The 25,111-nt window shown below is 39.7% G+C and overlaps 1 protein-coding gene across 2 annotated transcripts in view; it reads left to right on the top strand.

The window, feature by feature from the left end:
* DIAPH1 (diaphanous related formin 1) overlaps nt 1-25,111 on the top strand; it is a 96,874-nt gene that overhangs the window by 7,566 nt on the left and 64,197 nt on the right. The window contains exons 2-7 of one of the 2 annotated variants that reach the window (XM_061189741.1): nt 18,767-18,793; nt 19,805-19,960; nt 22,643-22,744; nt 23,093-23,223; nt 23,418-23,504; nt 24,350-24,413. In XM_061189741.1, the coding sequence (XP_061045724.1) occupies nt 18,767-18,793; nt 19,805-19,960; nt 22,643-22,744; nt 23,093-23,223; nt 23,418-23,504; nt 24,350-24,413 (567 nt within the window). The remainder of the gene's footprint in view (nt 1-18,766; nt 18,794-19,804; nt 19,961-22,642; nt 22,745-23,092; nt 23,224-23,417; nt 23,505-24,349; nt 24,414-25,111) is intronic. The other variant, XM_061189742.1, reaches the window with a different exon arrangement.

Below are 25,111 nucleotides of genomic sequence, written 5' to 3'. Positions count from 1 at the left end.
ATTGTTTTTGCTTTTTGTATCATATTTCAAAAATCTTTGCTAAAATCACAGTCACTAAGATTTTTCTCCTAAAAGTTTTATAGATTTAACTCTTAAATTCTCCTCTTATCACTGTGGAAATGTCAGTTATATTCCACATATTCTCTTTGGGGTGTAAATTTTCACCTGTAGACAAGACAGACCATTTCTGATACCTTTGGGATTGGGGACCTTTGAGATTCTATTTATAGTGAAAGCATTTTCATCTCTTATGTGGTGTTAGAAACCTTTTGTTTTCCTGTACTCAGTGTGCTACAGGTTGTATAATGCCAGTCTTCCTATCTATAAATATTAATGAATGCTCATCATCTTTATAGATAGGAAGATTACTTCATTGCAGACTGGAAGGACAGGGAGTAATAATAACAATGACAGTAACAGTAATAATAGCACTTGTTTGTTGCATACTTACTATACCCCTAGTGCTGCACTGAACGGCTCTAGATATAAGATAGGTACTATTGTTATTCCTGCTTTCTAGGTAATTAAACTGAAACTCAGTGAGATCAGCAACATGCTTTAGGTCATAGAACTGGAATTCAAACCTAGGTCTGGCTGATTTAAACACACACACACACAGCCATCTTCTTATTCACTGCATTGTATTGACAGTTTACAAACGTCCAGTTTTTGCACTTGTGGTATCAAAGGGTATTCACTGTTAGGAATTTCATAGAAAATTTTGATGGTATATCTTTAGAGCCCTTTGACTACTGCAGTCTATTACAACTGGACTCTTTTTGAGTTCAGTTAGTGGGAAAAGAAGTGCTGGGTCTAGATGAACAAAGTGCAGTGGCTAAATGCCTAACTGCGTTTTGCATTTAATAATTTAGACTTTGAGACCATTGCAGGAATCTTAATTAAACCTTTCTTAGGCATGTAAAAGTAACTGTTAGAGTGCATGCAAAATCTACCTTTCCCCTGGCTCATGCGTTATTAAGAAGTTGTCTAAATTATTATTATTTTTTTAATGTAACCTTATCTCCTTTGTAAATAGAACAGCTCTAACAGCATCACCTGGCAGGAATTTTAGTTGTTTAAATTGCTGCGAGCAGCAAGTAGTGGTGACATATAGGAAGGAGGAAGCTGTTGCTAGACCAGCTCCATAGTTATCTTTTGTATATTTTAGAATTGGCCCTGAAACAAATAAGGATTGCAAATGGTTACTGACTCTAGGGTCTCTCCTGAGTCTGGGGACTGCTGAAGTTTATTCTTTAGACCTGGCAGTTATTTGCCTGTGGTTAATAATTAAGACATTGCCACAGAGGTCCAGGTACCTGGAACTAGGATTTTCTGTATGATTGGTGGCAAAGAGTAGAGAATAGAGTTTCTCTTGTTTGTGTGAATCTACCCTAGATCCAAAAGGCTGAAGATCAAGAACCATGTGGTTGACCTATCAGTTTCAGTCCATGCTTTTTAAGAGATTGTAATCTCAGCCGTGTCTGTAGAAGAATAGGTAGGAAAAGCTTAAAGGCCATGAGCATAGACTTCAAAAGCTGTAGAAATTCAGAGAATTTAAGGAATTAAGTGGAAAGATTACTGAGCTGAGAGTCAGAAGACCTGTTTCAGAATCATAGAATGCTGGAGGTGAAAAGGATGCTAAAAGTTATTTAATTCAAATTCTTTATTTTATAGATGAAGGAATGTGGGCCTAGAGAAGTGATCTGTCCAAGTTTACAACTAGACCTAGGACTAGAACCCCCATCTCTCACTCCTACTGAAATATTCTTTCCATATATTGCTACTTAGTTTGACTTTGCTACTAATTAACTGTGTGAACTCTGGGCAAGTCACTCTTCTTTTCTTGGTCTTTCCTTGTAAAATGAGAGAGTTAGCATGAATGATTTCAAAGGTCTATACTAATGTCCCAAATTCTACATAAATGATCTAGAATACAATTGTGGGCAATGCTAGTTAGCTTCATAGAAGATGAAGGCCCTGGAACATGAAGGAACATGATAGGCCCTGGAAGTAAATCCAGGGATTGGTAGAGGAGAGGGGTAAGGGGTTTCGTGGGGTGGTGAACAATGTGAACAGAGGCTCAGAGGTTTGAATGTATGGCTGTAGTAAAAAGAAATGGCCCGGTTATAGCAGTCAGGAGGATCAGTGGGAGATGAATCATTTAAGAAAGCCACTTCATAGAGATTATTTTATACCTGGGGAGGGCTTTTAGGTTCTCTTTCTGTAGAAACCCACAGAAAGCAGAATGGAAAAATTTGCATTTTGTAACACGTCACGATGCATGTTGATGCAGTTTTTGGCCTTGTGAATATGTGGTGGTGAAGAACGTGAAATAGATTAGTGTTAAGGTTCCAGCAAATCACTTCTGCTATCTAGATGGAGTTTAGGTAGTTAAGTTTGTTTGATTTCCATTCCTTATCCATTGTAATAATCCATCTTCTCAGACTTTCAGTGATCATTCTAGATTTTAAAAGATGTGACTGTCTTCATCTGGATCTCAGCACTGTATAGTCAAATTGTGGGCTCAGAGACTTCCCTGGCGGTCCAGTGGTTAAGACTTCACACTTCCAATGCAAGGGGCGCAGGTTCAATCCCTGGTCGGGGAACTAGGATCCCACATGCCATGCGGTGCGGCAAAAGAAAAAAAAAATTGTGGGCTCAGGTGGGAAATTGTGGGAATAATCTGAGCCTATCTCTAGGACCTGTCATTTTCTTCTAAACATACTTTAGCACAGTGCAATACTGATTTTGATTGCATGCTTATTTGAAGTGTTCTTTAGTCTTTCATGAATGTACTATATATATATATATATATAATATGTGTGTGTGTGTGTATATATATATATGTATGTATATATAAAGAGACAGAGAGAGAGAGAGACAGAATGATACCGAGATCTCTTGAGGAGGGTGGGTCTTATCTCCCATCTAGCTTGTAAGGTATCTAAGAGTGGTGGTGTTTAACTCACATTAGCAATAACCTGTTATGTATTTTAGTTTTACTGTGAGTCTTGTGACTCTTGGGATTACTTTCAAGGCTCTCCATTTCTGTGGTCTAATGTAGGAGATAGACAGTTTTGAAAACATTAGTCCTCTCACCAAGGTAACTGTGAGGCAAAGAGAACCACTGATATGACTATACCAGACCAGAGGAACTCTGTTGAGAAAAGATTTTTATTTTTCTCTAGAGATAGTGTCTTAGGTTTTGTCTTGTATCAATATTTAATGAAGGAACATGTCTATCAGATTTAAAATCTGCATTATTTTACATAGCACAGGGCTGCCAACTTTTATCATAAATGAGAGCAGTATTTGACCCACTGCTCTAGGGATTGATAACATACATTTAAAATGAATAATTGCTAAGTCCCTATATTATTTGAATCAGTACCATAGTCTTTCATGGCTACAGAAAGGTTTACACAGAATATTAAATAAAGGAGACCAAGATGAGTCTTCAGGTCCTCAGGATATGTCTGGATCTCCACAAAAAATGCTGCTGGCAGTAGGATTGCCTTAGTTTTTTGTCAAAGTCACATATTTCTGTCCATAGCTATGGAGTTCCTTTGATTCCTTCATTTGGCCATAGAAGCAAAGTAGTTTTGGATTCTTCTAAAATTATTTCATCATGCTTTCATGGGGCCTAAAGAGACATTTTTAGTTTTGTTAGTTTTTGTGAAAGATGTGTGTCAGGCTCCCCAGGCATAGAGGTTTCTCGTGATTTCTTGATTCTGGTATTTTAAAAAGATGGGAGTTGGCCTTAGTTGGCAGCTCTTTGCATCCGCCAGGGCTTGTTCGTTACTTACTTCTAGGCCCATGGGTGACGTCTGTTTCCTGTGATTGAAACCACAAGAAGAAGTGGTGAGAAGTCTCTGTAGGATATGTCCTATCAAGCAAGCAGCAGGCATTGGGCTGCCCTCAAAAAGAGCAGTAGTAACTAAGCACTGTCTCTAAGGGTCCCTGAAGAGACCCTAGAAATAATCTGACTCAGCCTCCTCATCTTAACATGAGAAGGCCACTGAGGCCTAGAGATATTAAGTTGCTCAAGGTCATGTAATTAGGTAAGCTAGCTTTTAGACTCCACTAACTGTTCATTATTCTTTCTCACATTGCATTGTCATCCCTAAATTTTGTAACTGTACCCTGCCAGAGTGTTGCCTTAAGCAAAGTACTACTGGAAAAGAGTAAATGCTGGTGGGCATTTTGAATATGAAAATTGGATGATATTTTGCTTTTCGATGCTGTGCTAATTTTTATACTCTTTTAAAATAATTTTTTATACTCTTTTTGAAAAGGCATATACATACATTTTCAAAATAGCAAAATCTAAGAACCCCCAATTTTTATTTTTTATTTTTATTTCACTTAGTATTCTGGTCATTATCTCTATGCACAGATATTTTTACAACATTGCAATTACAGTTTCTACACATTTTCTGCTTTTAAAACAATGTGTCATAAACATTTTTCAGCTTTCTAATCTTTGAAAATTGGTACTTTTGTTTGAAATGGAAATTTTATTTTATTTTGCTTTGGCCGCACCGCACAGCTTGTGGGATCTTAGTTCCCCGACCAGGGATCGAACCCCAGCCCTCAGTGAAAGCATGGAATCCTAACCACTGGACCACCAGGTAATTCCCTGGAAATGTATTTGTATTACAAAAGTGATACACATTTTTCTAAGAAAATGTAGATGTGTATAAAAATAGAGTAAAACAATATCCTAACTCGTTTTCTAGAAATTTTAATTATTTTTCAGTAGTTAGAACCAAAGAGAAAAATACATGGTACATGGAAGTCTCTTTGTAGCCTAAGTACTTTGGCATGAAATCTGTGATGTGTTTGCATTAGAACATAGTTCCACACAAGTACGGTTGCTAGAAGTATCGGAAGTTTCTTGTTTTAACTCTTGCTTATATTTCTGGTTATAGAGGAGTAATGAGATTTCACCTCATGCCGTCTCCCCCCTCCCTTCCCCAAATTTTCTCAAAATAAAATCTTAATTCTAGATTTGTAAAAGGCCAGTAAATGTTTACTGTGGTTTCATAAGATCAAGTCTGGCTTTTTGAGTAGTATAATTTTTGGATCAGTTAAGCTATTATCAGTAGGTCGTGATTACTTCTTGTATTCAGGAATGATGTGAGGATAGAAGAAGTGTAACCATCATTTAGAAATGAAGGGTTTGAGAATGGGATTTAAAACAAGGTGGCCTCATGCTTGGTGCCTGTTATGTAGAAGCAATATCAGCTGCAGGAACTTCCTGTCTGTCAGGCCTTTGGGTGTGTCATTCATGTGCTCACCCTTGAGAAAGAGTAGATGTCCTGCTACTCACATCACAACATGGGAGGAGAAGACAGTTGCTACGGAGATTGGGAAACAGCATTCCTGAGTCATTGACTGTTTCCAAATGAATGAACAACACCCCTTTTTTCTTAGCTTCTCTAAGCTAAGGCAGTGAAGAGAGAGGCCTAATAAGAAAGTAAAGAACAAGTATCAGTATTTGGAGCTTGAGAAGTATGTCAAAACTTTGGAAAAGTAGGTTAACGTTATTTATTGTTTTCTATATATGTATTTGAAAGTTTTATTAGAACCTTTGGATGTTTGAAAGGGAGGAAGCTTTGCTTACTCTGCCCTCTCACCAGATGACAGAATGTGTGTGCGCCTCCTTCCTGACAGCAAAGGAGAGGGGCGTGTCTGCCACACCATGTGGTACTTGATAGGAAACTAGGACTTCTAGAATCTGAGCACTTTCTCTAGTGGCAACTTGTTTTCCCGGCCCTTGAGTGCTTTGTAGTGCAGGGGGCTGGCAGTTTGTTTGCATGGACATAGAGGAAGAATGCAATGTTCCCAGCCTGGTTTCCACCTGTTCTGCTGAGCTGGAATAGTGAAACCTGAGTGGACTGTCTTTCTTCCTCTAGGCTATCAGCTATCTAGGATGCGGGCTCTGCCAGTCCCAGGCTTCAGGATGAGCTAAGCTGGAGGCAAAAAGTTGCTTTCTCGTTTTCCCCAAGAGACTTGCCTTCTTGGACTATTAGAGAACTGTTCGAACGTAGTGGACCTGTCTCTCAGAGGATTGAATTCTAATATTAAGATAGTTTTTTCCCCTCATTTTAATTATAGTCGGGAAATGTGGTTTATTGGAAAGCAGACTCTAAACAGTTTTAGACAATCGTGAGGGAAATTGAGTTTGTTGCTTTGAATTTATAAGCAAATTGCTTCAAGTTTATAATTATTGAAACGGGGAGTGGAGTACAGTTACCTAATAATGTTCTTTACATGGCCTTTAAAAAAAAAATATTTATTTATTTTTGGCTGCGTCGGGTCTTAGTTGCAGCACGCGGATCTTTCGTTGCAGCAGGCGGGCTTCTCTCTAGTTGTGGCGCACGGGCTCCAGAGCATGTGGGCTCTGTAGTTGCAGCACACGGGCTCTGTAGTTGTGGCGTATGGGCTTAGTTGCCCCACGGCATGTGGGATCTTAGTTCCCCAACCAGGGATCGAACCCACGTCCCCTGCTTTGGAAGGCAGATTCTTAACCACTGGACCACCAGGGAAGTCCCCTATATGGCATTTCTAACTTGTGCTTCACATGGGCCACTGCCTGGAATCTTTCTGGGCTCCCTGGGTTGTATCAGGAAAAAGATACTGATTCTGGAAGGCAGGGGTAGATTGAAAGACGTCTTTTAATTAGGAATAAAAGATCTTGGACTCTCCTCTACTGTGCTTCCTTTGTTGTCTCTTGTATGAGTTGTCACAAATTTAACTCTCCAATACTGACTTTAGCTGTGGGGCTGCTGAGGCAGTGTGGAGCTAAGTGGATGAGCTGCTAGAGTCTTACTTGCTCCTTTAGCACTTCTTCCTTAGCAGTCATGGAGAACATGAGTGTGCCATCTCCATTTCTGGGGGTTGCTAGATAATCTTCAGTTTTCTTTCCCTTAAGCGCATTTAACTTTATAATGGTAAATTAGCTTTAGAGTTCATATTTTTCAATTTCTAGTCATTTTGTGCTCTTCTTTTAGACTTCCTTTCCTCTGATACACCTTTTTTCTTTGATTTTCTTTTTTGAAGTGGGTACTCCAGTTCTACACAACTCCTGTTGAGGCTGTTGGCACTAATAAGTAGTGATGTCAGAATCTAGTTTGTTTCTCTGTAAATGGTATATGAGGTATTGACTCATTCCATGCCATCCTTGGGCCACTATTTTAAAATGGAAGGGAAAGTTTCCTACATTTGAAGGTATCCATTATTTCCTTCTCTCTAGTTCTAATTGACTTCTCTATAAGGAGTGGGAATTGAAGGGAGTTTCATTGGTTCCATCATCATATATTATTTACCTTTTACAAAACACTTTGCAAAGCAAAGTGCTTTATGTCTATTTTATTATTCTTCACACAAGCCCTGTGAGACAACATAGTCCTAAAGATAGGAAGGCTGAAACTGTGGTGGATAAAAAGAAGAGCTTGGGACTTCCCTGGTGGTCCAGTGGTTAAGAATCTGCCTGCCAATGCAGGGGACACGGGTTCGATCCCTGGTCCGGGAAGATCCCACATGCCACAGGGCAACTTAGTCAGTGCGCCACAACTACTGAGCCCGCGCTCTAGAGCCCACGAGCCGCAACTACTGAGCCCACATGCCTAGAGCCCGTGCTCCGCAACAAGAGAAGCCACCGCAGTAAGAAGCCTGTGCACCGCAACAAAGAGTAGCCCCGGCGCACAGCAACGAAAACCCAGCACAACCCCCCCAAAAAAAGCTTACCCTGCCTTTACTGTCCTTTAGTGGAAATGTAGCAAATCTTGTGGCAAAGCTGGAATAGGGCTTGTTGGTAACTGAATTCACATCCATGTTATGACCTTCTGTTGCCTCGCTATCCTAAGAAACTGAATGTCAGTCCTGTGCTAGAATAAAAAAAATGAATCAGAGCCAGACCCTGCTCTTTGTTCTCTTTGATTCTGAATGACAGGTACCTTACCTGTTCCTTCCTGGGTAGGTATATTAGGACTTGAAAGGAAACTGTTGTTGGCTGCAGTGAGACTTATTTCCCATTTTACCCATAGGTAGCCTATGTCTTTACTGAAGGCTTATTGCTTTTCAAAGGTGGTGGAAGACTCCCTAGGTGACATGTGTCCCATAATTGGATATTTTCCCCAATGACAACTAACAAATATGTCATGTGGGCTGAAGCACCACTCAGGGTCCCCTGGCCTCATTCATAGGGAAAGACACTATTCTTGAAGGTTTGGTCTGAGCTGTCTATAACAATCGTACTGTACTGTCATAAACCTTAACTTGAAACTTTTCTTTAGCTTGTTCAATTTGCATAAAGTAATGAATAAGTGAATATACTGTGTTTAGGATGATGTTCTTAAACCTACAGTGATGATAATTTTTAAAATATTTATTAAATATTGGACATGTCAAATGAACAAAGCATGGGTTCCTGCCCCCAAGCAACTTACAATCTGGTCCACAGAAACAGCTACAATAACGGTCTGAAGAAGGATCTGATATAAAATATTTAGAGCCTGGCTTGGCTGAGTCCTTTAGATCTTTTTGTGAAATGATTGGCTACGGCTAAGTATACAATTTACAGATGAGGAATAACTTTTTCCTTATGCCATGTTGTAGGAGTACCGTGTCAACTAGTACACGTGTATATTTTACAAGAAGTTTTTCTGTAGTAATAAGAGCACAATTGCTTTTATAGAATGCTCTCTCACTCCATTTTATGATCTTAGTGGTCCCAAGAAGTGTGTGTCTGGTTTTGTTTTGTTTTTTAATAAATAGGGGAACTGAAGCATGAAGAATTAATGTGATTTGCTCAGAATCATACTTGCAGTTGTTTAGCATGCCATAAGTAAAAATTAGGACTCATGATCTTTTTCCTTTAGCTAAAGTTCTAGATAAATTTTATCAGTTTGCTTAATGTATTAGTTGCCTACTTTTACATGATAAACTCAACAGCTTAAAATAAAACCCACTTATTAGCTCACAGTTCCGTTGGTCAGAAGTCCAGCAAGGATAGTTTGGCTGGGTTCTCAGAGTATCACAGGGCTGAAATCAAGGTGTCAGCTGGGCCTTTTCTCATCTGTAGGTGCTGGAGGAAAACCTTCCAAGCGCATTCAAGTTGGAAGAATTCAGCCTTTTGCAGGTGTAGCACTGAGGTCCCTGTTTCTTTGCTGGCTCTCAGCTCCTAGATGCTGCCTGTAATCCCTGCCATTTGGCTTCTTTTATGCTCAAGACAGAAATGGCATGTTGGATCCTTGTGTTTCTGACTTCTTACCCTAGATTTAAAGGGCTTGTGTGATTGGGTCAGACCCACATGGATAATTTCGCCTTCTTAAAGTCAGTTTGCTAAATAATATAACCTAATCACAAGAGTGATATCCTATAATATTTACAGTCCTGGTGATTATACAGCGTATGTACGTCAGGCTGGGAATCTTGGGGGACGTCCTAGAATTCTACCTCCCACATGAAATATTTCCCTCACTCTGAATTAACCCATGAGCAAGTGTGGATGTCAGAAGAGGGAGAGGTGGGAATTGAGTATATTGAGGCAGTGAATTGCATTGTGATTATAGGTGTTATGAGAAAAACCTGGGCCTCCTAGAATCATCACAGAGCAGGGGCCAAGTGGCATTCACCTGTGGTGTTCTCTCTTAGCCAAGAGCTCAGATGTAGTTGTCCCCTATAAGTTAGCCTGAACAAAATCTTTAGAAAGTACTGAAATATGGGCTTGCTCTTATAGGTTTATATTACCCGTATGCTAGCCACATGGTTCATGAGATAAAAGTCCATGATTAACTGTTCCTGTGAAGCACATTGGTAGGAATTAGAAACACTTTTTGCTATGTAAAGTACTCTGTGATCAGAGTAATGTTTAATCATATTCTTTTATTAGGTCTCTCCTAACCTCTCTTCTGCTAAGGACACTACCTAATTACCTTTTTTTAGGCTACATGAGTATCCTGTTCCAAGAGACTGTCCTTAGTTGTCTGAGAATTCTATGCCCTTTTTGTGACTAGATGGAAAAGTTAAAGATTCAGGGAATTGGGTAGAAGTGAATCAGTGCCTTGGATGAATTTTCTTATATCCTTGAATTTATAATAAGACCAATTCTGTGACTAGGCAAACAGAGGGAACCTCTGTCCAAAAAGACTGCCAAGTTTAGTCCCATCGGCCCACTTTTAAAAAGCTGAAGTGCTAATAGATGCAGCCACCACCACCACCACCACCACAAATCCAGCTATGGAAAAGGAGTTTTAGATTTCATTTGCATTTATTATGATACTAATTGATCAGAGTATGTTTCAGACTCATTAGGTCATAAATTTATTTTAATTAGCTTGGCCTCATAGGGGATACCTTGGGATCTTGACTTTAATTTTTGGTTTCTTAGAGAAACCAAACTGTAAAGTGTCTAGGAAGTTTCTTATTTCCTGTAGATGGTAACCAAAAGATTTATCTTACCACATATTACATTACGATGTGGTGACTGAATCAGAGCTTTGAATTACACTCTGGAAGGAGAGCGAAGGGACAGCTTTTCATTTTTATGTTGATTGGTGGTCTTAATGCAGAGCAGTGCCCAGCCAAGTATATTTATTCTGATGCTATTACTTTTGATGCAGTGTACCTTTGAGCAATTTGTGTTAATTTAAGTAAGATTTGATAATACTGAGAATCTTTTAGAGGAAATGAATCTTATTTTAATAAATGCAGTTTTGTTAAACTTTTCCTGTACCAGCTAATGACCTTCAGAAATTCATTTACCCATCTAATTCTATTGAATAAAAAATTCCTATAGAATAAATGTTTTTCTGCCCCTTTAAAAAATATTTTATGCTTCTATCTATAATTGTTTGCATATAACTGAAAGATTATTATAAAAATTGAGTAACAAGCAAAAATCTAGACTATGTTTAAATGACGATATTGCCACCGTGAGGAGGAGGCTCCCAAGAGAAAATAAACAATACTATGTTGGAGTCATAGTCTGACTTAAGATTCTCTGTGTGTTTACAAGGGCTCCTTCTGAGGGTATCCGTGGGTTAAGCCATGAGGAATGTAGGGGACCACCACAAAGATCCTGGAATCTTTGTCCTAGGGATTTCCTTTACCTCTTAAATGTGTTAGATCTCCTGTTTCCTGTATTTCAGGTCTTTCACTTTCTTGGTTTGCTCCCTCATTTTGGTGGAGCATATCCTACAATTGCTTCCTAAGGTGCACGGGGATAAATTTTTTGAAAGCTTCAATGTCTGAAAATATCTACTTTGAACTCACATTTGATGAGTAATTTGGTTGGGTATAGAATTCTAAGTTAGAAGTTTGTTTTTTTTTTTCAGATTTTAAAAAGGCCTTTTTTCATTGTTTAGCTTTTTGTATGTAGTTTAAAAAATTCAAAGCTTCTCTGATTCCTTTGTGTATGACCAGTTTTCCTCCCTTCTTCCCTGCCCCCAGTTCCCCCAGCCGCACTGCATGGCATGCGGGATCTTAGTTCCCTGACCAGGGATTGAACCTGCTCCCCCAGCAGTGAAATTGCGGGGTCTTAACCACTGGACCGCCAGGGAAGTACCCCTTCTTTCAAACTGTAGGATTTTCTTTGTTTTCCCAGTGTTTTGGAATTTCACCATGATATGCCTTTGTGTGGTGATCTGTTTCTGTCTTTTGTGATGGGAACTTATCCTTCAGTACTGGGAAATTTTTTAAAAAATTGACCTATAGTTGATTTACAATGTTGTTAGTTTCTGCTATACCCCAAAGTGATTCAGATATACATATGTATACATTCTTTTTTATATTCTTTTCCTTTATGGTTTGTCACAGGATTTTTTTTTTTTTGGCTGTGTCGGGTCTTTGTTGCTGCATGCAGGCTTTCTCTAATTGTGGTGAGCGGGGGCTACTCTTCCTTGCAGTGCACAGGTTTCTCGTGGCGGTGGCTTCTCTTGTTGCGGAGCATGGGCTCTAGGTGCATGGGCTTCAGTAGTTGTGGCACATGGGCTCAGTAGTTGTGGCTCGCGGGGTCTAGAGTGCAGGCTCAGTAGTTGTGGTGCATAGGCTTAGTTGCTCCACGGCAAGTGGGATCTTCCCGGACCAGGGCTCGAACCTGTGTCCCCTGAATTGGCAGGCGGATTCATAACCACTGCGCCACCAGGGAAGTCCCTATCACAGGATATTGAATATAGTTCCCTGTGCTATGTGGTAAGACCTTGTTGTTTATCCATTTTATATATAATAGTTTGCATCTGCTAACCCCAGCCTCCCAATCCATCGCTCCCCCACCCTCCTCCTTGGCAACCTCAAGTCTGTTCCCTATGTCTATGAGTTTGTTTCTATTTCATAGATAGGTTCATTTGTGCCATATTTTATTTATTTATTTTTATTTTTTTAATTAAAAAATTATTTTATTTATTTATTTTTGGCTGCGTCGGGTCTTCGTTGCTGCGCGCCGGCTTTCTCTAGTTGCGGCGAGTGGGGGCTACTCTTCGTTGCAGTGCGCGGGCTTCTCATTGCGGTGGCTTCTCTTGTTGCGGAGCACGGTCTCTAGGCGCTTGGGCTCAGTAGTTGTGGCTCGTGGGCTCTAGAGTGCAGGCTCAGTAGTTGTGGCGCATGGGCTTAGTTGCTCCGCGGCATGCAGGATCTTCCCGGACCAGGGATCGAACCTGTGTCCCCTGCATTGGCAGGAGGATTCCTAACCACTGCACCACCAGGGAAGCCCTGTACCATATTTTAGATGCCACATATAAGTGATATCATATGGTATTTGTCTTTCTCTTTCTGACTTACTTCACTTAGTATGATAATCTCTAAGTACATCCATGTTGCTGCAAATGGCATTATTTCATTCTTTCTTATGGCTGCGTAGTATTCCATTGTATATATGAACCACATCTTCTTTATCCACTCATCTGTTGATGGATATTTAGGTTGTTTCCATGTCTTGGCTATTGTGAATAGTGCTGCTATGAACATAGGGTTGCATGTATCTTTTTAAATTATAGTTTTTTTCTGGATATATGCCCAGGAGTGGGATTGCTGGATCATATGGCAACTCTATTTTTAGTCTTTTGAGGAACCTCCATACTGTTTTCCAGAGTGGCTGCACCAACTTACATTCAGTACTGGGAAATATTCTTGAATTATTTCTTTGATAGCTTCCTCCTCTGTTCTCCTGTTATTTGGATATTGGACCTCCCAAACTGATCTAATTTCCTTATCTTTACTCTCTTATTTTTCCATCTCTGACTTTTTGCTCTAATTTGGGAGATATCCTCAAATTCTTATCCTCCAGCCCTTCTATTGAGTTTTCTCTTGAGTTTCTGTTCTCATGTGTTCAGTTTCTCAGGGTTCTTTTTCCTCTGAATGTTTCTTTTTAAAATGGCATTATAGGGACTTCCCTGGTGGTCCAGTGGTTAAGACTCCGCACTTCCACTGCAGGGGGCGTGGGTTTGATCCCTGGTCAGAGAACTAAGATTCCTTATGCCGCACAGCGTGGCCAAAACTTTAAAAAAACAATTTTAAAAAATGGCATTATAGGGACTTCCCTGGTGGCGTGGTGGTTAAGAATCCGCCTGCCAATGCAGGGGACACGGGTTCGAGCCCTGGTCCGGGAAGATCCCACATGCCGCGGAGCAACTAAGCCCGTGCGTCACAACTACTGAGCCTGCGCTCTGGAGCCTGCGAGCCACAACTACTGGGGCCCGCGCGCCTAGAGCCCGTGCTCCGCAACGAGAGAGCAGTGAGAGGCCTGTGCACCACAACGAAGAGTAGCCCCCACTCGCCACAACTAGAGAAAGCCCACGCGCAGCAACGAAGTCCCAATGCAGCCAAAAATGAACAAATAAATAAATTAAAAAAAAAAAAAAGCATTATGTTCTCCCTTGTGGATATTAATTTTTTTTCCTAATCTTTCTTTTTCTTGCATAGTCTCTGTATAATGAGTTGCTTTTTCCCCCTCTCTTATTACGATTTTTCCTCATGTGTTTGATAATCCTTGGTTGTCTGTTAATGTTTAAAAATGAGGGGCTAAAAAACTCATTGGAAACTCTGGATGCATGGGTAAGGTTTGTTAGCTGTGCAGTTTATTGTAGGCTAGCCCTGTCCAATAGAAATATAATGTGAATCACATATGTAATTTTAGATTTTCTAGTAGCCACAGAAAAAGAAAAAAGTGAAAAGAAACATGTGAAATTAACTTTAATAATAAAATTTTTAATCCAGTATATCTAAAACATTATTTTAACATGTAATAGATATAACAATTATTAATGTGATATTTTACCTTCTGTTTTTTATATGAAGTTATTGAACTCCAGTTTTTATTTTACATTTATAGCACATCTCAATTTGAATGCTAAATTTTCATGAAGATACTTGATGTGTATTTAGATTTGAAAAAATTTACAAGTGAAAGGTAGATTTACATACCTAGCGTGTTCCAAACATATTGATACTTAAGTTTAACAATAACAATAAAATATTAGCTTTTAATTTTAAATTTTGATAAAATTAAATAAAATGAAAAATTCCTTTTTCAGTTGCACTAGGCACATTAGAAGTGCTTAATAGTTACCTGTGTCTGGTAGCTACCATATTGGATGGCACGGTTCATCTGCTTGGACTATGTCAGTAGCTTAATGTTGTTTTTCAATTCCCCAGAGAAGGCTCTTCCAACCTTCTGCCTCAAGGGTAAGGGTTTTGGGGTGCTGGGGTCCTGAGAAACTAGAAGGGGGAAGGTGCTGGGTGTCTCAGCTTATAGTACGCATAGATTAACTTACTCTTCTTTTTGGGATAGGATCTCTGCCCACAACTGTGCCTGGCATCCCCTGATCCAGAGATCTGTGTTTTACCCTCTTCTAAGAATAAATTTCCAGACTTCTGCTGGAGTAAGGGAGGGTAGTCTCCCGATGGCATGGGGGGAGGCGTGTTGGGGGGTAACGGAGGATCTACTGGTCCAACTGCTTCTTAAACAGCTTTCAAACCAATCTTATTTTTGGGCCTCCCCCTCCCTCCAACTGCCCATTTCTATAGGTACCTGGTGCTGCTAATTCCTGAGCCTGTTGAGGATCCTTAAGTACAATTTGGATTGGTCATTAGCTTTTCCTACAGCAGGTTTAGGACTCAGTTTTCTTAGATCTGTTGGGTCTTAGTCCCAGCTTCAAAAGTTGATTGCAATTACGCTTTTCTTGTTCTTCCCAACCTTGTAGGCTCCTTCCCTCTATCATTTTTTTCTTTCTAAAAATTCCTTTTCTGTAGATGTAGACGGGTTTCAAAAAGCGGGGAAATTTGATTCAGTCTACCGTCTTTTATCTGGAAGTTCCTATTAATCTGTATTCATGAGCAGATTTTGATATGCTAAAAAATTTCATTCCGTATTTATGCTTCCTTCAGTATCTATATTTGTAGTTAAAGGTTTTAGTATAGTTTTAGTGGAAGACTCAGTAGGAGGGACAGGACGATGAATTATTTAGTGAAGATAAGTAAGGGTTTATAGTTTGGGAGCAGAAAATAATTGATAGCAAACAAGGAGAAAGGTGAGTGTAGAAGCATTTAGAAAGAAGTAGGTGGGATCATTAGAGACTATGTTAAAAAGCTTGAACCTCTGGGGCATAAGGCATAAATATAGCTCCAGTAGCATTTATCTTCAAGGTCTCCACTATTTTTAGTCCTTCTTACTTTTCATGAGCTAGGAACCTCTTGTTGCATATCTCAGAGAATCCACAAAACAGTTAATGATACAGTTAAAAAAAACAAACTTAACAAAGCTGTTTGTAAACTGTATGTTCAAGATCTGTAAGGAAAGCACACATAGTATTAAATAAGTAAATTAATACACCCTCAGTATACTGTAGCCGCAGGTTCCATTTCAGTAATGGAATTGAGCTTGCTGTTTGGGTGTTCTTTTGGGTTCTGAAACAGAATTTTGCCTGTAGTACTGTGATTCACTTTGCTGGTAGATGCTGCCCTCTGTTGGAGTAGTTGAGGAAATGCATGGATCATTTTTGCTGTCCTTACTCAAATTGAGCACTAAAGCATGGATAATTTTTTTAAGGAATAAATCTGTTTCTAATGATGCACCAAGGAAAGCAAGGGAGACTGGTTTCTTCCTTCTTAAGAAAAGAGATGTTTACTTTTGTATGTAATGGCAACAGTTAGTGGGCATTAAATGGGAACAAGACAAGAATCTGGGGAATGCAAAGATTTAGGGCTTTGGAATCTGGAGACCAGAGTTCCATACCCAGCTTGCCCCTATTCATGTGACCTCAGTGATTTACTCCACCTGTCTGGGCTTCAGTTTCTTCACTAATGCAGTGAAGAGGTGGAATAGATTTGAGGGCTTTTGCAGGGATTGGTATTTTAGGAGAGCAGCCCCAGATTATGGTATTTGTTCGTAGGAGATATAATGACTAAGTCTTAGGCTCTACCCTGAAGGAACTTAGTCTGGAAATGGCTAGAGGAGGCAATCAAAAGACAGTTGTAATCCACTTCTAGCGCTGTGAGACAGGCAAGTACCTATTTCTATATACACACAAGGAGAGGTACCCATCCAATTAGGAGGTATCATCCTGTAGGGCCTGTTGGAGCTAGGCTTGAAAGCACAATCTAGTCTGAGGGAAGCAGCAGCCTAGAGAAAGTCTGGGGTTGTGAGACAGCAAGACCTATTTGTGGACCTGCAACTAGTTAGGATGCCCAGAAGATAGAGTTTGAAATGGAGGGTTTGTTGAGAGATGAGTCAAGGGAGAGAAGCCAGAAGTGTCATATGCCATGCTAAGGAATTTGGATCTTAACCTGAGGGCAGTAGGGAACTATTGCAGGGTTTTAAATGGGAAATAACATGGACAGCTTGGCATTTTAGAATGATTACTCTTGGATATAGTATATAGAATGGATTTTGTGTTGGGCAGACGGGATTGAAGGCAAGGAGATCAGTTAGGAGGTTATCACAGTAAATCAAACAGGAGATCATAGTGGCGTGAACTTCAATAATGGGGATGGAGGGAAGAGAAATAAGAGTTGCAGACAGAAAGAACAAGTTGCTGGTTTGTTGTTCTTTAACTTAACCTGCAGCTGAGATTGATTCATTAGACCCAGGTTCTGTTACCTACGTTATATCCATCCCAGAATTGTTTGGGTTGTTGCTTGGTTCTGAGGGAACATTTTGAGTTTGGAGGACAAGGTTCTGGAAGCACTTGCTCTAGGAGCAAATAAGTTTAACCTTGGCAATGGCAACCTAACTATAAACATTCATCCTTTTTGTGGCTTGTTTCACCTCTGTGTGTCAGGTGACTTAGGGTGGTGACAAAAGGAACTGTGAGTCTCCTTGGGTGTTGCTGTCTCTGCTTCATCATCCTTCTGCCTTTGCTGCCCTTCTGCCTTTACTTTGTGTAAACAGCACACACAAAGTAACTTTAGATTCCATTGACACTGAGCAAGGATCGTATGGTTTCGGGTGAGTGATTAGCATTCCATCAGTAGAAGGTTGACCTCCTCTGGACCGTGGAGGGCAAAGTTAAGATTCACAGTTCACACTGGATTTAACCGAACTCTGACATGGGGCACATGAACATAAACACATAGATTTTTCTCGTCTGTAAAAAGGTTGGTAAAGTAGTTTTGTGACAGTGTCAGAAATAGTTTTTCATTAGTTGAGGAAGGTTCATCAAGAGGCATTTACTATACTCTTCTAAGGACATTAGCAAAAATAGATATGGTTTAAAACTAAGTATTAGAATGAAGAATTCCTGCTTTCCTATACCTGCTTGTTCAGATTTTTGGGGGTAAAGTGTAGCACATATACAGAAGAGAATATAAAACATACAGAATAATTATAAACAGAACATCCATGTAACCATCATCCATATCAAGAAATAGAATATTATTGTAAGCACCCCTGAAGCCCCCTGTCCCCTTCTGCAGTCATTACTCTTCCACCCACTTCAGGTAACCACTGTTTTGCCATTTGTGGTAATCATTCCCTTTATAACTGTACATCCTAAATAATACAATTTAGTCTTGCATGTTTTTAATCTCAATGTAAAAGAAATAATACATTCACTTTTATGTTTGTGAGTTCATTCACTTTCTTTGTGTAATTGTTTTCCACTCTACCATTATACGAGTTTATCCATTCTATTCTTGATAGCTATTTGGATTGTTCTCTGTTTTATTGATAGATATTACAGTGTTGCTGTGAACATTCTTGTTATACACAACCTGCTACATATGTGCAAGTTTCTGAAGGGTAGATTTATAGGAACTGATATGTTGAGTTGTAATATATCTGCATATTTTAACTTTACTAGATCATGCCATACTGTTTTCTAAAGTGGCCATAGCAATTTACATTCACACCAACAGTGTGTGAGAGCTCCCGCTGCTCTGTGACTAGACAGACACACATGAAAATTTTTGCCAGTCTTGAGTGTGAAATGATATCTCGTTGTGGTTTTAGTTTGCATTTCCTTGTTTACTAATGCAGTTGAACACATTTCATAGGTTTATCGGTCATCCCATTTAGAGTTTTTTCAGTTCTCCACCTTTTTTTCCCCAAAGGGTTATTATATTTTAGTGACCTTAAAACTCCTGCCCCTTACCTAAGGGAATGTGCTAAGGAATAGTCTGGCAGAAATCTAGCATGTGGGAAGGAGCCTAGATCCTTTCAACTTACTTTCTACTCTTTTTTTCCCCAACCCATCTGGTATTTGGGAGGTTTCCTGGCATTTCACTGATTTCTCTTCCCTTTCTTCTCCCTCGTTTTTCCTGTTCCTAGACTCTGAAGCGGCTCATGGCAGATGAGGTAAGGAAATTTTGTTCAGCATGTGCATGGCTCATTTCCTACACTATGATATTTACCAGTTGCAATAACTTTGACTTTCTATAACTTATAAACGTGATATGGGTTCTATTCTCAGATCATCCCAAAGCTTTTTCCTAACTCTTTGCTCTGTTTGACCCATTGCATGCATTTCCCTGGCACATTCATTGGCTTCCAAGGTTAGGCATGTTCTTTAAACTCCAAGCTGACTTGCTGTCTGGATGCCACTCTTATCATTTGAAGCCCCAGAATGTTTGCAGATATTTACTGTTATTTTCAATCAGGTAGTGCCGATAAGCTGCAGCTTATCGGTAGCTCTTTTTGAATTGAACACTTGTCCTTGCAGTTTAAGGAGTGGTTCATGAGCATTTGGTTGACAGAGAGATGACATATATACCCCTGAAGTAGGTTATATTCTTTGCAAAGGGGATTTTTGGAGAATATGTACTGAACTTTTGCTGCTTACATAACACAAGTGCTATGGAGTGTACAGAAGAAAGAAAAAAGAATGGTTCCTGGTTTTAAGGCATTTCCTTGTTTCTTGTATATGACTTATATCTATTAAAATCTATGGTCACACTTACCTCTTGAAGGGAGAGATCCTCTGAGGGCCTGGCCATATTTATTATTGGATAGCTAGAGGGAAACAAAAGGCATTTTACTGAGCACTCTGCACATGAGGTGCTTTCAGTTCTGTGCTGCTAGAGGACTTAGAAATGGCAGGGGAGCTAAAGAACAAAGTTTTCTCTTTGTAGAGAGTTTCCAATTCTTAATACTTCATTCCTCTTATCTTTGGATGAAGGTGAGAGTACAGAGTCAGTGTAGTAAATTAGGTACAAGGAAGACTGGTTTCTCTTTTTCATGTCAGAAGAGCCTTGAACTGGCCACAAACCAGAGGAACCATGTACGTATAAGAGGTTAGAGGCTATTTGATGTGTGCTTTGTTGTGTAGATGAAAATGGATCACTGCTAATACTTTTTTTTCTTTATCAGCTGGAGAGATTTACCAGCATGAGAATTAAGAAGGAGAAAGAAAAGCCTAATTCTGCTCAGAGAAATTCTTCTGCATCATATGGGGATGATCCCACAGCACAGTCATTGCAGGATGTTTCAGATGAGCAAGTTCTAGTACTCTTTGAACAGATGCTGGTAAGTTTCCCACCCCAAAGCATTGCTTCTTCTTGAAAATGCTTTTACGAGCATGATGGGCCCTTTTTTGTGTACAGTCCCCCTTAACTATCCTTTAATTACAAAAAATTCCAGGCTTAACAGAGAACTTCTTAATAGCAGTCCCATTAATGAAGGGACTACATACACAAGCGCCAGTCCGTAAGATTGGAATCTAGGAATTAGGCTTGGAAATATCTGATCACTGACCACCTTGTTAATGTCCTTCAGCCCAGCAACACTTTAGCCACAAAGACATAAAATGAGTGGGCCAGCTCTTGTGGTAGTGTGATGACCACCTTTGGGTTAGCCAGAGTAGATAAAGTTTTAAAACATTCACAACAAAATCTACACAAAGAAGAAGCTGAGTGACTTCCCTGGTGGCGCAGGGAATCCACCTGCCAATGCAGGGAACACGGATTCGATCCCTGGTCCGGAAAGATCCCACATGCTGCCAAGAAACTAAGCCCACGCGCCACAACTACTGAGCCTGCGCTCTAGAGCCCGTGAGCCACAACTACTGAGCCCGCGTGCCACAACTACTGAAGCCCGTGTGCCTAGAGCCCATGCTCCGCAACAAGAGAAGCCACCGCAATGAGAAGCTGCGCACCGCATCGAAGAATAGCTGCCGCTCGCCACAACTAGAGAAAGCCCGCGTGCAGCAATGAAGACCTAACACGGCCAAAAATAAATAAATAAAAGGGAGGGAGGGAGGGAGGGAAAGAAGAAACTGAGGAATGGAAAGGCATTGTTTGCCCGAGATCTTCTACTTAGTGGTGAATCTGGAAAGAGAATTCTGATGTTACAATCACTAGAAGACCTTTAAAGATTGGGGCTGAGGTCAGTTCAGTAATGAGCTGTGCATGGATGTGACTGACTTTGCTGTCTTCAGTGAGGACCATTGAGTGGGGAGGACACTGAGTGAATGTCCACTAGTGCTAAGTCTTGGAAAGTTTTGAGTACATCTTTATAAGGTTCATAAGACCTATATATTAACTTGGATTTATGATCTCAGATTCAATTAGAGATTAGTGGCAGGCCTAACTTAATTAAAAGCATGCGCTTAAAATCCTTAAAACTGAGGCCTGGTACCTGTGGTAGTCACCACTCAACCAGTACTACTATTATTACTTTTCATTGAAGCTTTCAGTTTGTCTCATAATAATCCAGGTGTGTTAAGAGTCTAAGAGTATGATCTATCAAGACAGTCTCTTGGCCTTGGATTGCAAATTTAGATGTCTTTAGGGCCAAGGGAGGAAGCATAAATAAGTTAAGCAGGCTACATAGAAGATGATAAAAAGGAGAAGGGACTGCAGTAAAACGAAGGACTTTTGGCATTTTTGATAAACTCCAGCCACAATTCAGTTCCAGTAGGCTTTGTAGCATTCCAGTTGGGAATGCTAGCCCAGTAGTGCCAGATATTTCTATTTTTCAAAAGAAACCAGAAATCTCTATTTTTTTAAAAAAACAAAAATTGTTTTTTAAAAAACAAATATCATAGCCAGCATTCAGATTTCCCTAATTAGGTCATTTTTAAAAAAACAATTTGTTCGTTCAAATCACAATTCCAGGTAAGGTCCATTGTGATATTCTACTAAGTTTCATTTGAACTATAGGTTTTCCTCCCTCTCTTTAATCCTTGCTCTTGTTATAAAAAATTTGTTGAAGAAGCTGTTTGACCTGTAGAGTTTTCCGTAATCTTAAATTTGCTGATTGCATCCCTTGGTGCTATAAATTCATATTTTTATATGAAGTCTCTCAAATTTAAAATGTTGAGCTACCCAGACAAAACATACTTTATCTTTGGGTCTGATTCAACCTGAGGGCCAGTATTTTGCAACTTCTTTGTTCAATTTATCTGTAAAAGGAGGAAGAAAGCACCAGGAATTGAGTCAGAAAGAAGTCAAATTATTACTGTGACAATTTGGTGATGGTGATTCCTTCACACGTCACACACATACACAAACACACACATGGGAAAGAAATTGAATATATCCTTTTTTTTTCTCCTATGCTTTCCCCGTTTCAAATAATATTCTGGACTTGTTAGGGTTAAACTTGTGCTCACAGAAATAGGAGGCTCAGACACATGGTTATATATGCAACAGGGTCAAGCAGAGCCTTTCCCCCAATAACACACTCCAGGTTATGTCTGTTGAGGGAGTTTGTCACAGTTTCTAGTTCTTTCTTCATGGGAAAGGAGTTTGTACAGGGACTTAGCTAACCAGGGGTAATGGGTGTCTAGGCCCTAGAGTGGTGCAGATTTTGCTGGTGTTTGCATGATGCCAGTCATCCAGTGCTTCAGTCTGAAGAGATTATTAAGGTCCATCCTAAGTGCAGAAAATACTATGTTTGCTTTTCTTTCAATAATGCAAACTATGTTTTCCCTCTATATTGAGAGTCCACTTTTGTTAGGAAAAAATTTAGTGTATGTGTATAAAAATGTCTGTTGGGATTTATAATAAAATGTTAACCACATTTATCCCTAAGGAATTCCCATCATCTCCCATCATAATAGCTTAAGTCTCTAAGGATCAGGAAAATTTATTTATTCAATAAGCATTTAGTGTGTTCATCTCTTTACTAAGTATACTAAACATTAAACACTGAAAACTTGTAAGGAATTCAAGGCAATTTTTCCCCCTTTTTTCCTCCCGTTTCTAGTTGGATATGAACCTGAACGAGGAAAAACAGCAACCTTTGAGGGAGAAGGACATTATCATCAAGAGAGAGATGGTGTCCCAGTACTTGCACACCTCCAAGGCTGTGAGTCCTGGGGCAGGTACCCATGACATGGGAGACTGTGCCCTTATCTTGGACCTGTTTGTTTTGCTACTTTTATAGAACATTTCATGTCCACATCAGTTCTATTTCATTCTTTTATATAAACCTACTCATTTTTTACTCTCATTTGAGTTACTTTTCTTACATACTTTTGCTTGATTCGATCTTCATGAAGTATGTATGGGTAATGGGAAGGAAATTCTGAGTCTCACATAGTTTGGTGGTATGTATAATGGGTGTTTGCCCTCATATTGTTTAAACTGTTAACTAATTCTGGTCCAATTTATGACTGAGTCCAGTGCTTACTAATCTCTATATGCTCCTTTCCAGGGCATGAGTCAAAAGGAGAGCTCTAGGTCAGCCATGATGTACATTCAGGAGCTGAGGTCGGGCTTGCGGGATATGCCTCTGCTTAGCTGCCTGGAGTCCCTTCGTGTCTCCCTCAACAACAACCCTGTCAGGTGAGGATTCTGAGGTAGTAACAGGAGTGAGAGCCCAATGTTGGAGCTCACTGGTGGGGATTAGAGAGCAAAGGAGTCAGGGAAGTATGAGAATGTTTTGGATTGGGAGTAAAGAGTTGCCAGGATACACTTTATTTTGGTGGATATTTATTGATTTGATTTGATATTGCATTGTCTTTGTCTCTTCCTTACAGTTGGGTGCAAACATTTGGTGCTGAGGGCCTGGCTTCCTTGTTGGACATCCTTAAACGACTTCATGATGAGAAAGAGGAGACTGCTGGGTGAGGACTTCCAAGTCTTGGCATCTTCTAGGTGGAGGGTAGTAGAGGACTTGGCTGTTTGCTCTAAAGGAGAAAATGGCAGTTAAATGGAAAGTTATGGACTAGGATATTATGCTGTTAGCTGAGAATGGGGTTTATCATAGGGGTGACCGGAGAATGAATGATGATTATAGGTACAGGAAAAGGAGGAACTTAAATTTCACGGTGAATAACACAAGATATATACCACATAAGATTGTGAGTCTCCCAGCACAGGTTCTTATCCAGTCTGGAAATAGGGTCTGATTGAGTCTAAAGCTCTCCTTTGATCTGGTCTGGGTCATATCTCATTTGGAAGTCTTATAATACACTTGATCAGTTTGGGACTAGCTTTATGATAGTCTTCAGGATTGGAATAATTCTGGGGATACCTTGCACTGTCTTAGGTTAGGCTACCTTGAAGCCAGGCTGACCCAAAATGATTTCTCTACTTCCTGGGATCTTTCCAAAACAAAACACAGGACCTCTACCTCCTGAACGTACAGACTTGAAACCTCTGACGCAGTGAGGCAAGCAGTAATAGGTGGGATGTTATCCTGATAGAATTTAGCCCTTAGGAGCCTACAGGGAGTTAAAGGGAAGATTTTAATGTAATACTGAATTCTTGGTTTATGAGAGGATTAACCAATGGTTCTTTCTTCAGCTACCTCTTTTTGCCAGTGTTTTAGGGTAGAGTGCTATGTGCTAGAATTTACTCAGCTACTAGTTGGGAGTGTTCCTAAGACCCTTGTTTACAAGATTGAAAAGTCAAATGGGGGAGGGGTTTAGAATAAAGGGACTTCACTGATTATGTCTTCTACATGCAGAAGCTACGATAGCCGTAACAAGCATGAGATCATCCGCTGCTTGAAACCTTTTATGAACAACAAGGTAAGATATTTCCCATTCTCATTCAACCCCCATCATGACCGCTGTTTTTTCTCTTCTGTTGGCAAACTCAAAAAAGGACCTAGGAATATGAGGTCCAAGGCTTCTAGCTTTCCCTTTTAGTATCGTAACTTTTTGATCGCCACATACACATACTTTTATGGATCTTTTCCCTCAGTTGTAATGTCTGTTTCAGAGAATAGGCTTAATTTTCTTCTTCTGTTTATACTTTCTTTTGCTAATTCTTAAATTTCCTGACCTGTAGTTATTATTTTTGGAAGGTTTACTTTATTTTCTTCTTATTTGTTGTTGTTTTTTTCCCAGTCTATTCCTACTGTACAATCTTTTCTTCCTTCCTTCCTTCCTTCCTTCCTTCCTTCCTTCTTTCTTTTTCTTTCTCTCTTTCTCCTTCTCTCGCTCTCTCTTTCTCTTTTTCTTTTTTTGTCTGTTTAGTATTTAAACTTAGGGAGCCTACAGTTATTTGTTCCTGAGTGCAAATCTGTCTTCCTCACTGTTTAATTTTGTTATAATTATTCCACTGGCTTAGGGGGAGCATTGAAAAGAAACATAAGAATCAAAGTTTTTATTCTTGGAAGACATAGAATTCTGTTGTGTCTGCTCGAAAATTATTTTGCTATGCTCATTTCTGTTTACCTATATTGGAAAAAGTGTTCTACCCTATATTAGTTTGCTAGGGTTGC

This window comes from Eubalaena glacialis, chromosome 4 (genome assembly GCF_028564815.1).
Source record: "Eubalaena glacialis isolate mEubGla1 chromosome 4, mEubGla1.1.hap2.+ XY, whole genome shotgun sequence".
Lineage (NCBI taxonomy): Eukaryota > Metazoa > Chordata > Mammalia > Artiodactyla > Balaenidae > Eubalaena > Eubalaena glacialis.
The sequence above is the reverse complement of the archived record's forward strand: the minus strand, read 5'-3'. Positions and strand labels throughout refer to the sequence as shown.